The sequence below is a fragment of the Chlorocebus sabaeus genome, chromosome 18 (assembly GCF_047675955.1).
Source record: "Chlorocebus sabaeus isolate Y175 chromosome 18, mChlSab1.0.hap1, whole genome shotgun sequence".
NCBI classification, from domain to species: Eukaryota; Metazoa; Chordata; class Mammalia; order Primates; family Cercopithecidae; genus Chlorocebus; species Chlorocebus sabaeus.
This window is the reverse complement of record NC_132921.1, coordinates 47,282,796-47,301,160: the sequence shown is the minus strand read 5'-3', so window position 1 is coordinate 47,301,160 and position 18,365 is coordinate 47,282,796. Positions and strand designations below refer to the sequence as shown.

At 38.1% G+C, this 18,365-nt stretch overlaps 1 protein-coding gene across 1 annotated transcript in view; it reads left to right on the top strand.

Moving 5' to 3' along the window:
• Positions 1-9,751, top strand: part of GALNT1 (polypeptide N-acetylgalactosaminyltransferase 1) — a 57,672-nt gene extending 47,921 nt beyond the window's left edge. The window contains exons 9-11 of the mRNA XM_007974258.3: positions 2,015-2,113; positions 2,626-2,760; positions 8,382-9,751. Of these exons, the coding sequence (XP_007972449.1) occupies positions 2,015-2,113; positions 2,626-2,760; positions 8,382-8,528 (381 nt within the window). The 3' untranslated portion in view covers positions 8,529-9,751. The remainder of the gene's footprint in view (positions 1-2,014; positions 2,114-2,625; positions 2,761-8,381) is intronic.
• Positions 9,752-18,365: the final 8,614 nt, after the last annotated feature.

Below are 18,365 nucleotides of genomic sequence, written 5' to 3'. Positions count from 1 at the left end.
TAACAATGGTGTTAATCTAATAATTCCTGTGGCGTTTATCATCTTTCTTTAGCAACCTTTACATCTGCATTTGGGGGAAGAAATAGAGGAAAACAAAATTGGAGAGTTTATAATTTTTATCAAAAGTATAAGGAAATGATTATTTTATGTGAATGTATGAGATAAAGACTCACCTTGTCACAATATGAACTATTTTTTTTTAGCAGGGCCTTGCTGTGTCACTTAAGTTGAAGTGCAGTGGCAGTCATAGCTCACTGCAGCGTTGAACTCTTGGGCTCAAGTGATCCTCCCACCTCAGCCTCCCAAATAACTGGGACTACAGGCGTGAGCCACTGTGCCTAAGTTTTTTTATTTTTATTTTTTGTAGAGATACGGTCTTGCTGTGTTGCCCAGGCTGGTCTTGAACTCCTCGTCTCAGGCGATCCTACTGTCTTGGCCTCTTAAAGTGCTCGGGTTATAGACGTGGGTCACTGTGATTGGCCCAATCTGAATTAAATTCTTTTTCAAGTGAGAGAGCCATCATCATCTGGTATTAATTGATCACCTATCAGGATTAAGGAAGGTGTGCTTTATGCAAATTGGTATTTAACCATAAAATCTTTTACACAACCTATTTATATTGTGTAAACATATACCTCATAAACAACCTATTTATGAGGTAATAGGTTTCACAATTAAAATAATGGATAAAAAATGATGATGTAAATTATGTGGTAAAAGAACTCCTGGAAACTGATATGATGTATTGGACCCCGAGAGAAAAACATTTTGAAATTTCTAGCTTGAATAATTGGACAAGTTGTAGAAATATTAATAAAAATAGGAATATCAGGAAAATGGGAAATTTTTGGAGGAATGATAATGAGGTTTGTTTCAGGTAGCAATTCTCAAGAGGGGATGAGGTGGGGACGTATTAAAATGTGAAGATGATTCAGTGTTCATATTAGAAAATAGAAAAATTCTGTTTTGAATGAGCCAAGTTTGAGATTTTGGTGGAATAGCAAGATGGATGTGACTAGTGGTAAAGTAACAGTGCAGATTATTACTGTCTCTGAGCCTGCTCATGCTGGACTCTGAATTAGGTGCCTGGTTACGTTGCCTTACATAACATCAGCATAGAACTGACATTACCCCCCAGTTCCTGATCCCAAAAGGTTTAGGTAACTTGTATTTAAACCTGAGTCTTTTATATCAGAACCCTAGTTTTTATTCCTGGCTGTCTGGGAATATTGGAATAATATGCAGACTGTGTATTTGTTTATAGAAGTAACTGGCTTTTTTGTGGTTTTAACTTTACCCCTACTTTATCTATCACACAAAATTAGTTACCTTTTTAAAAAAGTCTACATGACAGCTGTGGGTTCTCTTCTGGCTTAACCTGCCGACAATACCATACATGGGAATAGACTGAAGACTTTCAGATGTCTGTTAATTTACCACATGCTTTTAAAACTGCAACAGTTTAGAGGAAATAAAATAACCAGGAGCATTACCTAAAATATTCCTCCTAATTCTGATGACTAACTTAAATTCCTTTTACGTAATCCACAAATGTCTAGTAAAAGAGTTTGTACCACACTACGCTTCAGCTTCCAGGAAAGACAAATTCCAAGCTCTTTGACTAGAGTCACCTTAGTCTCTCCTAAGTCAGAGTAGTTATCAGAATTAATGTTCGTGTCTTCATTGATAATAGTGTCCTCAGGGAGTTAATTGCTTTAAATCAGTAACCAAAGTAGAGTTTTTTTGAAGTCAATACGAATTTGAAAGGAATAACTTGAAAAAAGTGAAAAAAAAAATTTTAAGAATTTTCCTCCCATAAACACAGAAATTGCATAAACAGTTTGTAAGACCTTTCTAGACAAATGAATTTTAGATAGCCAGACAGTGATAGGCCAATAGGCCATTTCAGAGTAGTGCCGGGAAAAGTTTAGGTTGGTTTTTAGTGTATCTGTGTGTTTGTCTGTCTAATTAACTTCTCCAACTCCTGATATTTTCATTATTCATTGTCCCATAGATACGAAATGTGGAAACAAATCAGTGTCTAGATAACATGGCTAGAAAAGAGAATGAAAAAGTTGGAATTTTTAATTGCCATGGTATGGGGGGTAATCAGGTGAGTATCTTAGAAAACTCTTAAAAGGGATAATTTTCAGATTTGTTTTTACTTTGCCTTTTTTATCCCATGACATCATTCAGGAAATATTTTCCTTCCTTTAAAGAGAAAATAATAAAGACTTTTAGGTGAAGGAAGCTTTCAATCCAGTGACTTTTTTTTTTAATGAAACATTTGTGAAGGGCCCATTGTGAGAACTGTATTTACATTGCTGAGCACAAAATTTATTTTGCCCTTTTTATTCAAACAGATGACAACCCTTGGCAATACATTCAGTGTATACAGAGAGCTCAAGGTCATTTTCACTTCACCTTGTAAGCAAGAAAATTAGTAACATAACATCAGTGTAAATTAGTGGTAGCTTTTCTGAGTCACTTTATTCTTCATTACTTTAATAAAGTACATAAATCATGTACCTTGAAATACTTGTATTTTCCCTGACAGGTAATTGGGCATTTAAAATGCTGACTAATTTATTTTTTCTGTTTATGTGTGTGCATTTTTATTTCCAGGTTTTCTCTTATACTGCCAACAAAGAAATTAGAACAGATGACCTTTGCTTGGATGTTTCCAAACTTAATGGCCCAGTTACAATGCTCAAATGCCACCACCTAAAAGGCAACCAACTCTGGGAGTATGACCCAGTGGTAAGTTATTTATGCAGTTGCCTATAGTAATAAAATTATGTGTGTCACTGGGTATATTTATATACTTTATAGCTAAAGGAATGAATTCTTGTGGACCTTGAATATGGATCAAACTTGTCTTATACACTAAATATTGACAGGTAGGAAAAATAAGTAAAATAAACATGTTTTAGTTCTCCCTAATAGTTAAATTTTAGTCTTATAAAATCACAGTTGCCTCCAATCCCTGGGTCCTTGTTTGTTGAGTAGCCACCATTCCTTCTGTATGTCTTCAAGTTCTATAGTCTAGTTTGGGAGAAATGAGGCAGAAAGTAGGCTTTTAAAATTACTTAATTAAACACTTAAGTGAAAGATAAGTTTTAATAAAGTTCTCTGGCTTGTGATGATTTCTCAGTGACATACATAACAGAACCTTTCATATTTATCTTTCTTTTTGTCTGGAACCTTTCTGTCCACCCACCATCAAATGAGCTCACATGGAAGTACTTAAAAGGTATTAGTTCAATTAGAGCATCCATGGTAAACTTACCTCTTTCCACCTATTTGCCTAGTTTTTCAACTTGTGCTTTTGCCTTGTGGTTCTGGAACCAGCACCAACATCTTTAATATCTCTTTCTCTGGTTCTTTTTATTTTGGCTTAACTTCTCCAAGGCATTTAGTGCCGCTAAACAGATGATTTTTTTTTTTTGAGACAGGGTCTTGCTCTGTCACCCAGGCTGGAATGCAGTGGTACAATCACAGCTCACACAACATCCACCTCCCAGGCTTAAGCTATCCTCCCACCTCAGCCTCCAGAGGAGGTAGGACCCAGGCACATGCCATCATGCCCAGCTAATTTTTATAATTTTGTAGAGATGGAGTTTCACCATGTTGTCCAGCCTGGTCTTGAACTCTTGGACTCAAGTGATCCACCTGCCTCAGCTTCTCCAAGTTCTGGGATTACAGGTATAAGCCATCATGCCTGGCCTGATATTTTCTAATTTTTTTTTTTTTTTTGAGATGGAGTCTCATTCTTGTCGCCCAGGCTGGAATGCAGTGGTGTGATCTCAGCTCATGCAACCTCCACCTTCCCGGTTCAAGCTATTCTCCTGCCTCAGCCTCCTGAATAGCTGGGATTACAGGCGCCCACCACCATGCCCAGCTAATTTTTGTACTTTTAGTAGAGACGGGGTTTCACCATGTTTGCCAGGCTGGTCTTGAACTCCTGACCTCAGGTGATCTGCCTGCCTCAGCCTCCCAAAGTGCTGGGATTATAGGCATGAGCCACCGCACCCAGCCTGACCTGATATTTTCGTATCCTCTTATCCCTTGGCTATAAGATGCACTACTGTTTATGTTCTTCTCTTAGTTTGCTCTCTGTTCCTTTTGTTGGCCTGGCTCTCTCTCCTTCTTCATCCTACTCCTTAAATGGAAATGTTGTCCAGAGTTACTGACTTTGGCCATCTTTCTTCCCTATACTGTGTCATACACCAACCATGGTCTACTTTAATCATCAATATGCTGTTCTGTGAACATACCTTATACTTTCCTAGTTCACAGCTAAGATAATGTGCTTCCCTCTGCCTGACAAACCTTACCCATTCTTAAGAATCCAGCTTTGACGTCACTTCCATGAATCCTAGCCTGAAATTAACTCTGTCAATCCTAACTTAATTAGTCATCTCTGACCTCTATAAAGCTGTACTCCTTTGTAGTTATTTATCTAGCAATCGTTTCTCCACTATTAGATTGTTAGATCCGAGAGGACAGAGATCATCTTTTATAAATCCTGGGTCTCCTTTCACAATGTCAGACTATAGAAAAAATAATATTACCTATAATAATAGCTCAGTTAATATGGCCATTGGAAATGGCCTGAATGTGCTGTTCCAGGGTTTCCCATGGTATGTGCTACTGCCATTTTGGGTGTGACTGCCCCATGCATTGCAGGGTGTGTAGCATCTCTGGCTCCAGACAGTAAGTGCTAGTAGCACCCCATAGCCATTGTGACAACCACAAAATTTTAAAAATGAAAAACCTCTTTCTTTTAAGTTTATTGGAAAATGACAGTATATTAATTAAGCAGTATTTTTAAAAACGTATTTATTATAGCTAAAACAAAGAGGGATTTCTTTTTCTTACATAAGTCTAGAGGTAAGTAAATTCAGTGGCATAGTGATGTCAGGGATAACATTGTTGTAATATTCTTAGCTTTTCCTTGTGGCCACAAGATGGTTGCTGCAGCTCTGTCACATCCCAACTCCAGGCAGAAGCGGGAGGGGAAGGGGAATGGGACACTGCCACTGTTGTTGCTCTTTATTAGCGTTACTCTTTATTAGCAAAGTAAAAGGTTTTTCTGGAACCCCCTTAGCAGGCTCTGCTTATGTCTTATGGACCAGAACTTCATCCCATGGTGACCCCCAGCTGCAAAGGAAGCTGGGAAAGCAAGTCTTTGGTTTTCTAGTCGTTAGAGTGTGAGATGGCCAAGAGAGATACAGGGATTGGGAAGGACTGTTGGCTAGCCAACCTACACAGTCTACCACAACAGTATTCCAAAAGTAAATGTTTGATGAGACAGGTAAAAAGCTGGAGTTAGAGTATTTAGAAAGAGCCAGTTATGAGTGTGAAGTTTTAAAACTGGTAGATCACTTTGCAAGGTTTTTTCCCGCTGAGATAAAACATTAATACTGGGAGTTGATTTCGCCCAGAAGCAGACTCCAAGATAAAGTTGAGCATTCAGGATGTTTATTAGGGAGCACTTTTTGGGTCAATACCTGTAAAAGGAATACCTCCCTCTCCCTGGGCAGAGGGAGAAGTTGAGTTGCAGTGCAGGTCCAACAGCCTGAGCAGACTGCAGGGGAAGCACTGGAGGGGAACAGCCCATCAGAATCATCCTGCCTCCATCCATTGAAAACACAACAGTCTAGAAAAATAACAGAATACTATGTCAATTATCTGTAATCTAAAATCATGAATTCTTAGATTTCAAAGTAACCCTAGAAATTAAACCCAGGATACTTTTTATACAAGTAGAAATTGAAACTCAGAATTAATTTCCCAAGGTCCCCAAGCAGCCAGATAGTATGACTAGATCTCAAATCTGGAATTTTTGATTCTAGATCCAGGTTTCTTTGTACAGTCCCACACTATTTTCAATTAATAGTTTTGAGTCTTCCTTATATTACATATTACATAAAATTTATAATAAGGCACTGGGCTCTTTTGCTTTGACTGCTTTTGTCCTTTCTGGAATAAAATGCAGATTTTAGACCTAGTTGCATCTAGAGATTAGGAGTAGGTTCTAGGATGCAGGCAATGATTAATTATAGCTTTTATCCTCTTCTTCAAAGGTGTACAGTTAGATGCTTGTCACCTGCTTGTCCTGATGCCTTAGTCCAGCTCTCTCTGGATGGAGACTAGCTGGTGTTGCCTGAGTCCTCTGAGGAGTGCTTGATGACAGCATCCTACCCACAGGGTTCCAACCCACAAGGCTGTGTGCCTGCTGGCAGCAGCCAGAGTTGTATCTGGAACAGGGTTCTCCACCAGAGTCTAGGCTTCCTGGGGGTGCTTCTTACCTTCCAAGCTATGGGGATTCTGTCCTGATGTCAAACAGTTAAATACTCAGCACAGAGCAATAACCTATGTCTTTGTGATGGGTTTATTTTAATGAATCTAGATGAGTGAAATGCACATTTTTAGAAATTGGGTTGAAAGAGACCAACTCTCCCAACTAAATTTTTCGTTGTTCTTAATTGGGGTTTTTTGTTTTTAGTAATAGTGACCATGGGCCTGATGAGGGAGGCCACTGGGGTAAGCTTTGCGGGAATTCCCAGAATGTTTGAGAGTTTCTCTTGTTTTGGTCTTTCCTGAGACTGAAGGCATTGGCAGCAGTGTGCACACTGAGCCGCAGCGCTCTGGCTGCTGGATTGTGTCCATGACTGCTCAGGACGTTGCTAGGATGTTGTATTTTCCAATAATAAGCATTATGCTATAAATGCAAATTACCATTGTATGTAAATGTCATTGTACCATTTATCAAGCATTTACGTGGGGATAGGCAGCACTTTATGTACATTATCTCAGTGTTTCCTCATGAAACCCCAGTGAGGTATTTTTGTCCCCTTTTTATAGATGAGGAAACTGGGTCTCAAAGAGTTTAAGTTTTTGCTCAGAAGCATATAGTTGGTGTGTGACAAATCTGGAAGTACCCCAGGAATGTCTGACTGCAAAGCCCCTCCTCTCAATAAACTACACAAAGTCTGCATTTAAAAAAAAAAAAATTCCGACAGCCTTGCTGACTCTTCCAGGTTCTAGTCTTACATTTGGAAGCATTAAAGATAGAATCCTGAACCTAAAGACATTGTCAATAGTGACATCTGCAAAGGTAGACTGTCATCTGCCAGGTCCTACTTTGACCACAACACGGAAGAATAATAAATGGCTGGAAGCCTAAGTAGTATACAATTATTAGATTTTGTTTTAAGTTCTAATAGGTGCAAAAAAGGCCTTATGAAAATGAAATGTTTCAGATAAAAGAACTACATTAAAATAGAGCCATGAGTAAAAGAATCAGATAACTATGTGTTAAACATTTTACATTTCCTTCGAGTTAATGTGCATTCGTAGAGTAATGCTTAATGCACATTCCTGTGTACAACTACTTTGAAGTCCTTAACATGACCAGAGCATATTATCACAATCATTGATGTGGATCATTGTTAACTATCTATCTGTTAATTCTTACCTGCCCTGCCCTTTCAAAAGTATCCTAATAACATGTTGCAGCATCAAATCTAGAACTTAAATAAGTAAAATATATAGCTATGTCTGTTAACCATTTATTAAGAATCTCCTTTGTAGATGAGGCACTCTGTCCTTTATCTTCATTATCTATGTAGTTTCCCAAAATCTGCTCAAAATATATAATGTGATCCTAATTTTTAAAATGAGAAACCTCAAGTTACCCAGGCTATGAACTCAACTCCACATTCCTGTGCTTTTCTTTCTGTACCACACCATCTCCTTTAACCACCAGGATAGCCTCTGGGTTTGCTGTGGACATAGGCATAAGATTGATTTTACTAAATCTCAGCTGTCCCAACAGTTTTATGATTTTGAGTTATCAGAAACACCTGAGTTTCTAAAAACTTGAGCTTTGAAATCACAGAATTAACTTGAACAGCCTTATCATAGAGAAATGAAACAATTTTGAAATAGCTGTTTGAAAATAGGTTGAGAATGCCTAAATTAGGAACCACTAATCTGGTCTTTTTTTGTTGTTTAGGAAACTGAAGCACAAAAAAAGAGAAGCTTCTCATAGTGTTACAGAGCTTATGCCAGAATTAGGACTTAGAATTTAGGTCATCTTGCAGCAAGTCAAGTATACCCTGCTGGACCCCAGTGCCTTTCTCCCTCCCTCATACCTCTTTATCGACCTACCTGCCTATCTACCTATCTCTTCTTCTTCTTCTCTCTCTCTATCCATCCATCCACCTACCTACTTTTTCTCCAATGTCTTTTAAATAATGTATATTACCAAAAAAACTCCTTTTCTACAGAGGAATTTAATAATCACCAAAACATGCTTGAGGTGTTTTGTTTTCTTCTACTCTCATGTTAAGATTTTTTTCTGTTACTTTCAGAAATTAACCCTGCAGCATGTGAACAGTAATCAGTGCCTGGATAAAGCCACAGAAGAGGATAGCCAGGTGCCCAGCATTAGAGACTGTAATGGAAGTCGGTCCCAGCAGTGGCTTCTTCGAAACGTCACCCTGCCAGAAATATTCTGAGACCAAATTTACAAAAAAAAAACACGAAAAAAATAAGGATTGACTGGGCTACCTCAGCATACATTTCTGCCACATTCTTAAGTAGCAAAAAAGGAAAAGTGCTTTCCTCCTCTGCAGGATGTAAGGTTTATCAGCCATTAAAACTTAGACTTCTCTAGCTTTTCACTAGCTGTGAACCAGCCTTCCTGTCCATGGACGTGAAACTGCATAGTAATGAGACTGTGCACACTGATGTTTACAAGACTGAAAGAGTCTTTCTCCGAAAATCATGGTAAAGAATATTGAGACAATGAAAAAAATCAACAAAATATGCTTTCTGGAGAACTGTACCTTTTATGGTTTGCTTGCACATCAGTAATTTCTGCTGAACGTGCTGTCATAATGAAGAGATTTCCAAGATTTTTTTTCCTGATTAGAACTGGTAGCCAGTATATTAAATATTGATATAAAAATAAAAGAACTGGAACCAGATTCAGAATCATGAAAACAACATTTTTACAACAACAAAAAAACTGTATTAAACAGGGTTTAAAGGAAATTAAAACAGAACTATGAGAAGTACAATTTGTTATAGTATAGTATCAAATTTCTATCTAGATTTTATACCTCAGTGGGGAAAAATAACTGATTCCAGTGACATTCATTTTGTTTTCATCTGTGATAGTCATGGATGCTTTTATTTTCCTTGGGGTGCTGAAATTGAGCTAAAAAAAAAAAAAAGGCTCTTTGAATATAGTTTTACTTTCTACAGTTTTTTTTGTTTGGTTTGTGGGCTGTTGGAATTGTAATTTTTAATTGCCTTCTTAAAAATGGAAATTTAACAATGTCTGATCTCAACTGAACAAATTAGATGTTTCAGTCGCTCCTGGGTCAGCCGGCTTATAGATTGACGTGTGCACACACACACACATTTCTTACCACATTTCCAACTTCTTGACCCAACTGATTATGCTAAATACCCAAGATTCGTACTACTGTACCACAGATTTGTTTTCACAGCAATAAATCTTCAGTTCTTTGTTTATGATTCCACTTAACAAAAGGCCTGCAGAAGTGATTTATTATTTGGGTATTTGGAGATAATATATTTGATGGTTTTTTGGAAAACCTTTTTCACTCCATACTCAGATATGCTTCATTGTCAAGTGCACATTTAGATTAGATTATTGAATTGTAATGTTTATCTGCTGCTTTTTTTTAAATAAAATTTGACTGAAAATGTATAATTGGCATTTTTTAATGACTTAGCCAAAGAAGTGCAGCTATTATTCCATATTAATAGGCTTGCATTTCTTTTCCTAAATTTTAGGCTAAATCAGTTTTATTTTTCTCTGATTTTTTTTTATACCACAGAATCACCTGAGTGTCAGTTAAAAGTTGTCAATTAAAAGGTAACCTTTTAATCTCATAGGAGGAATCTCATTAAGACATTTTTCCTGATATGTAGAGCAGTCTGTTGGCAAAAATGCATATATTTTCTTTCATATTTGTAAAATTATATTTAATGGAATTCTTTTCTTTGATTATCAAGGACTTTCACTGCAGGCAGTGCTATTTCTTGTGCCTACGAATGTTTCCGAAAGTCGCATCACTAATTATGTTTGCGAGGTTGAGTGTACACAAAGTTTCTCATATCCTGTTCAAGTTAATCAACATCAAGCACATGGGGATGCTTTAGGGTGAGGCTGTAGTACAAAATGCATAAACCATGTCCCCAGGAAATTTGAAAGGAAGCAGGTGCTGGATGGATTTTTTTTTTTTTCCTTTTCCATGAGCTGTGTGAATTCTATCTCCAGTAGGCCTAATGCTTGAATAAGCAAGATGTCTAATCAATAAATTATTTTCATGCTCAGAATTTCAGGTTTTTGTACTCCAGCATAGCTTGGTCTTATTTCTTACTGTATGAAAGCTTAACAGCAATGTGATTTAAGGTTTGGTTTTGTTTTTTAAGTGGGAGATGTAAGTGATTTAATTCATGGGTACTTTTAGAACCTGATAGATATTCCCATTGCCTTTATTTTTCTAATTAAAGAATTCCTAAATACTTTGAAAATACAAAATATTCCTGTATAGTTGTGCCTCACATTGGTTTTATTTGAAAGAGTGGATCCCTGTTTGTCATAATTATTTGTAATTTGGCAGATGCTTATCACTCTATTATAAATCAAATTGGGAAGAAAAGAATGAAAAAGAAAACAATGGCTGGGTACTGGCTCATGCCTGTAATGTTAGCATTTTGGGAAGCTGAGATGGTGGGACCACTTGAGGGCAGGAGTTTGAGGTTGCAGTGAGCTATGATGGTGCCACTGCACTCCAGCCTGGGCAACATAGAAGAAACCGTGTCTCTAAAAAAAAAAAAAAAAAAGAAAAGATAAAATGAAGGATGAAAAAATGGGATTATTATTTAACCAGTGAGGAATTCTTAAATGTGACAATTAAGGATAATTTGAATCTCGCAAATCTATTCATGCCAGTCCCAGTCTATTTTAATATATCTCTCTGTCTTAATTGGCATTCTTGAGAAATAGTGCTGCCATTGAACATTGGGAATATTCATCCATTCTGCGGATGGAGGACATCATGCAGACCATGTCCTCGTTGCTCCCATTCTGCGTTTAGCTGAAAAACAGAGGTTCCTCTTTGTAAGGATTTGATGCTCTTCTCATCTTCCAAGAAGTATAGCAAGAGCAAATTTAACTCTCTAGTTACCTGTTCTTCAAAGGAAAAAGAAACTTAGAAGGTAGTGTTTCTGAGGTCATAACTGTGAGGGGTTGTATACAAAGAATGAGTCACTTTTTAAGCCATTTGGAAAATTAGATCTGTTTCTAATTAGATGACATTTTCTCCATTCTCTGATTTCTTGAAGATTGCCAAGCATTTGCTTGATAATCTACCAGGACTGATAATTTTGCAGAATATGAGGCAAATATATGAAATTCAGTTGTGTATCTCTACCCTAGCAACAAACACTTGAAAATTCAACATTGAAATATGCCATTTGCAATAGCATCAGAGAAGTCAAACTTCTAAGTAGGAAGAAAGTTAACAAAAGATGTGCAAGACCTCTACTCTGAAAACTACAAAACAGTGCTGGGAAGAATTATAGAGCACCAAAATAAATAGATATTCTATGCTCATGGATTGAAGTACTGCATAATGGTAAGATGACAGTTCCCCACAAATTGATATCTAGATTCAATGAAATCAAAATCCCACAAGGCTATCTTGTAGAAATTGGCAACTACATATATGAAAATGCAACAGACTCTAAGTAGCCAAGATAATTTTGAAGAAGAAAAATAAAATTGGAGCACTTGTACTACCCAATGTCAAGACTTGCTCTAAAGCTACAACAGTTAAGAGAGTATGGTACTAGAGTTAGGATAAACAACAAATAGATCAACAGACATGTCCAGAAATATATATATATTTTTTTTTTATTATATATATATATATTGTTTTATATATATATTGTTATAGGCTTTTCAGCAAAAACAAGCTATTCAATAGAAAAAGGAAAGATTTTTCAGTTGGAGTTGAAGTAACTGGATGTCTGGTAAAAAGCAATGTTGATGCCTTCTTCATACTGTGCACAATTTATTCGAAATGGATTATAGAACTAAATGTGAATAGCAAAACAATACATCTTGTAAAAGGAAACACAGACTATCTTCATGACATTGAGGTAGACAAGGATATCTTAGGCGAAGATATCTCAGGAAGATTAAACAAAACTGACAAATTTCATCAAAATTAGATACTTCTCATCAAAAAGATACTTTGAAAAGGCAAGCCACAGCCTAAGAGAAAATATTCACAATACACAGAACTAACAAAGGAAAGCAAAGAACATTTTAAACCATTGTAACATCTACCCACTTTAACAATGAGTGAATTGAATACATACTTCACAGAAGCTCTCCAGATACAGGGGTAGCATAGGAAGTGGCACTCAAACATCAGCCATCAGGGAATGTAGAATGAAACCACAATGAAATACCACTGCATACCCGCCAAATGGTGAGAATGTGGAACAACTGATAGAAGTCCAAGATGGTTTAATCACCTCAGGAAACAGTTTGCCGGTTGCTTATAAAGGTAAACATAATGCCTACCCTGTGACTTAGTGATTCCACTTTTAAAGATCTACCCAAGATAAATGAGGGTATGTTTTTACAATAAGACTTGTACAAGAATAGCAGTTTTATTTCTAATATCTCCAATCTGACACTACCCAAATAACTGTCAACAAGCTAATAATCAAGTAATGGTATATTTATACATTGGATACTAGTCTGCCATTAAAAGAATGGGCTGGGCTTAATGGCTAACACCTGTGATCCTAACAATTTGGGAGGCCAAGGCGGGATCACTTGAGCCCAGGAGTTCAAGACCATCCTGGGCAAGATGGCAAGACACCATCTCTACAGAAAAATTTAAAAATCAGCTGGGCATGGTGGTACACGCCTATAGTCCCACCTACTCAGCAGGCTGAAGTAGGAGGATCCTTTGAGCCCAGGCGTGCAAGCCTGCAGTGAGTTGTGATCATGCCACTGCACTCTAGCCTGAGTGACAGACTGAGACCTTGTCTCTAAAAATAATAAAAATGATATACTGGCAAAACAATGTAGGTAAATCTTTAAAACATTGTTGAACAAAAGAAACTAGACATATTCCATTTATATGAAGCTCAAAAACAAATATGGAATCTTTGGGGGTGAGTATAGACTGAAGAAGAGCATAGGAGAACTTTCTGGAATGATGGAATGTTCTATATCTCGATTGCAGTAGTAGTAACATATACATATATATGTATGTGTGTATATATTTTAAAATATAGTGAGCTGTATACTTGGGATATATGCATTTTGCTGTATGTAAATTATGCCTCAACAAAGTGCTGGGGAAAGTGATGAAGGTATTCACCCTGCTGGCATCAAGGTTTTCTGAAAAGTCCTGCATTGCTACAAAACATCCAAAGGCTGAATAAGTTACCACAAATGTACTTTAAAGTGGAATACTGAACTTACCGGAAAATACAGAAAATTCCTAAAGACCAGACAAATTTGAAAAATGATAAACCTGAACTTCGATGATAATTGTAACTCTTAAGTATGAAAGCCCTTCCTCTTCTAAGAACAAAGTATAATGCCTAGAGTTTGGGGGCCTGAACAAAGTTGGGTAATTAAACCAAAGATACAGCTGGGCATGGTGGCTCACGCTTGTAATCCCAGCAGTTTGGGAGGCCGAGGTGGGTAGATCACCCGAGGTCAGGAGTTCGAATCTAGCCTGGCCAACATGGTGAAACCCCATGTCTACTAAAAATACAAAAATTAGCTGGGCATGGTGGCACACGCCCATAATCCCAGCTACTCAGGAGGCTGAGACAGGAGAATGGCTTGAACTCGGGAGGCAAAGGTTGTAGTGAGTCAAGATCACACCACTACACTCCAGCCTAGGTGACAGAGTGAGACTCTGTCTCAACAAAAACAACCAACCAAAAATCTCTGCATCTTCAGTTGGAATATTAATAGGTGTTAACACCTACAAGTGAAGGGTGGATAGGGAAGTCAGCCTCTTGAAACCAAAGGGTAATCTGACTGACTCCGCCCCTTTTCCAGGTAGTACATGAGATGATGGTGCCACCTCTGTAATCATAGGCCTCCTCTCACGTAGATCAGGGATTTAATGCCACATTCATGAAGTCCGCAGATCAAGAAAATAAAGTGAGTCTTAAGATTTATACCACTTCCTGAAAACCATCAGAATAAAACAAGTCTTGGCAGGGCACAGTGACTCACACCTTTAATCCCGGCACTGTGGGAAACCAAGGTGAGTGGATCACTTGTGGCCAGGAGTTTGAGACCAGCCTGGCTAACATGGCGAAATCCCATCTCTACTAAAATACAAAAATTATGTGGTGTGGTGGTGCCCCTGTAGTCCTATCTACTTGGGAGGCTGAGGCATGAGAATTACTTGAATCTGGGAGGTGGGGGTTGCAGTGAGCCGAGATTGCAACACTGCACTCCAGCCTGGACAGAAGAGCAAGATTCTGTCTTAAAATAATAAAGTCCTTTGGGAAAAAAAAAAAAAATGTCAATCCTGACCCCCATACTCCCACTAACTAAATTCAGATACGAAATTACTATCAAAAAGAGGAAGTAAGCCATCATGTGTGAATATTAACAAAAATTGATTCTAGCTTCTGGCAGTACAAGACTAGCTTGTATCAGACTAAAGCTTAGTAATAATTTGGAACGAAATATTATTTAGAGTGATGTCCCAGGTAAGTGAACAGAAACTGTAGGGCATTTGATCCCTGTTAAAAAGGTGTTCACTGGGTAAGATCTCAGCTTTTTCCCAGAGAGTGTCCACCATGCACTCAGCACCCTGAAGGTAGAGTTCATGCAGATGGTGACGAATAATATTAGGCTGAGGAGTCAGATCTTATTTGAGAGCAAACAGAGGCTGGAAATTGAAGAAGGAAATCCTAGACTGCAAGGAATCGGAAAAAGAAGTCCCCAAATCTACATACAAACTTCCCTCAGATGGTTGGCTGATTAAATTTGTGTGCACAGAATGAAACTCCAAGATGGTCACAGAAAACCACCAAAAGGCAGAAAGATCTGAGCAGCGGTCTCAGCAGTTGACCAGCACCACAAACACAGATTGAAGTTCAAATTTGGAGGGGCTTGATAAACACTTAACTTTATGTTGAAATCCAAGAAGGGCATGTGTAAAAATTAAGACCATGTCTAAGACCTTAGGGCTGTTTCTAGAGCCAACTACAAAATGGAAATCGACCACGTCTAATAAAGTGGCTATTTTATTGACTATTTTTGAAAATAGTCAATAAAAAAAGCAGACCCACTGGTGACCTAGATGTTGGAATTGGCAGACAGATTCTTCAGTGTTTTAAAAATGTGTACAGAGAAATGTGGATATAATAAGTAAAACGATGGGAAGTTTCAGAAGAGGCCTGGAAACTAGGGGGAAAAAAAATCCTAAAACCAAAAAGTATCTAAAATCAAAAATTCATTGGATGGGATTTACAGCAAATTGGACACACACAAGAAAGGATCAGTGAACTTGAGCACAGGTCAATAAAAAATGTCCAAACTGAACCACAGAGAAAAAAGATAAAGGGATTTAAAAAAAACAAAAAACAAAAAACAACAACAACAAAAAACAGCCTTGATGATCAAATACATGCATTGACCTGGAAGGAGAGAAGATAGAGAGTGGCGGCTCTGAAGGAGACTTGTTTTCTCGCTTCTGTGGTTGCTGGCAATTCTTGGCTTGTTAGATGCCTCACTGCAATCTCTGCCATTGTCTTCACTTGGCATTACTCTCTGCATATTTTTGTGTCTTTCTTGTCTGCCTCCTCTTATAAGGACACTAGTTATATTGCATGTATAGCCCAGTCTAATCCATTATGACCTTATCTTAACTGGATCTGCATAGACTGCAATGAACCGAATTGTGTCCACTGGTAAGAAAGACATGTTAAGTCCTACCCACTAATACATCAGAATGTGACATTATTTGGAAGTCAGGTCTTTACAGAGGTAAGCAAATTAAAATGAGATCATTACAGGGAACCCTAGCCCAGTATGACTGATGTCCTTATTAAAGGGGAAATGACGGCCGGGCGCGGCGGCTCACGCCTGTAATCCCAGCACTTTGGGAGGCTGAGGCGGGTGGATCACGAGGACAGTAGATGGAGACCATCCTGGCTAACACAGTGAAACCCCGTCTCTACTCAAAATGCAAAAAAAGGTAGCCGGGCGTGGTGGCGGCGCCTGTAGTCCCAGCTACTCGGGGTGGGGGCTGAGGCAGGAGAATGGCATGAACCCAGGAGGCGGAGCTTGCAGTGAGTGGAGATTGCGCCACTGCACTCCAGCCTGGGCGACAGAGGGAGACTCCGTCTCAGGAAAAAAAAAGGGGAGGGGGTGGCACGGAAATGACACAGACACATGGAGAAGGAAGATGATGTGCAGATACGGAGAAACACCATCCGCAAACCAAAGGGTGTCTGAATCTACCACAACCTAGGACAGGCATGAAGCAGATAACCCCTCACAATCCTCAGAAAGAACCAACCCTGCCAACACCTTGATTTTAGGCATCTAACCTCCAAAACAGTCAAAAATTGTTGTTTAAACCATTCAATTTATAGTACTTTGTTACAACAGCCCCAGGAAATTAATATAAGTCATATTTCTAAACTGAGTCTCATGCTGATATTCTGAATAGATGAAATTCGGATACACTATTCAACCTAATACATCTACTAAACGTTTAAAGAAGAATTAACAACAATCATTCACAAACTCTTACAAAAAGAAGAGGGAACAGTTCTCAATTTGTTCTATGAAGCCAGCATTACCCTGATACGAAAACCAGACAGACGTAACAAGGGAAAACAAAACAAGCTAAAGACCAATATTTCTGATGAATATACAGGTATACCTCATCTTACGGCACTTTGCAGATACTGTGTTTTTTATAAATTAAAGGTTTGTGGCAACCCAGCATCAAGCAAGTCTCACTGTGCCATTTTTCCAACAGCGTGTGCTAACTTCATGTCTCTGTGTCACATTTTGGTAATTTTTGCAATATTTCAAACTTTTTTATTAGAATATCTGTTAAGGGGTTCAGTGGTATTTGATGATACTATTGTAATTGTTTGGGGGCATCACAGACTACACCCGTATGAGAGGATGAACTTAAATGATAAATTGTGTGTGCATGCATGTGTGCGTGCATGTGGACTGTTACACTCATTGGTCCTTCTGCTGTCTCTCTCCCTCTCCTCAGCCCTCTTTATTCTCCGGGACACAACAATTTTGAAATAAGGCCAATTAATAATCGTACAATGGCCTCTTAAGTGTTAGAGTGAAAAAAAGAGTCACATATCTCTCATTTTAAATTGAAAGCTAGAAATGATTAAGCTTAGTGAGGAAGCCATGTTGAAAGCTGAGATAGTCCAAAAACTAGGCCTCTTGCACCAGTTAGCCAAGTTGTAAATGCAAAATAAAAGTGCCTGGAGGATAAAAATGCTGCTCCAGTGAACACACAAATGATAAGAAAGCAAAACAGCCTTATTGCTGATAGGGAGAAATTTTTAGTGGTTTTAATGGTCTGGATAGAAGATCAAACCAACTACAACATTTCCTTAAGCAAAATCCTAATTCAGAGCATAGCCATAGCTGTCTCCAGTTCTATGAAGACAGAGCAGAGAGGAAGCTGCAGAAGTAGAGTTTGAAAATAAAGAGGTTGTTCATGAGGTATAAGGAAAGAAGACATCTCCATAACATAAAAGTGTAAGGTGAAGCATCAAGTGCTAATACAGAAGCTGCAGCAAATTATCCAGAAAATCTAAGATCATTGAGGAAAATCTGAAAAACAACAGATTTTCAATGTAGACAAAACAGCCTTCTGTTGATTGTAGGCATCTAGCCTAAAATGGAAGAAGTTGCCATCTAGGACTTTGATGGGTAGAGAAGTCAATACCTGTCTTCAAAGGACAGACTGACTCTTTTGTTAGGCGCTATTGCAGCTGTTGACTTTAAGTTGAAGCCAATGCTCATTCACCATTCCAGAAATCCTTGTGCCCTTAAGAATTATGCTAAATCTACTCTGACTGTGTTCTACAAGTAGAACAACAAAGCCTGGATGACAGCATATCTGTTTATAGCACGGTTTACTAAATATTTTAAGCACACTGTTGAGAACTACTACTCAGAAAAAAAGATTCCTTTCAAAACATTACTGCTCATTGACAGTACACCTATAGCTCTGATGGAGATGTACAACAAGATTAATATTTTCATT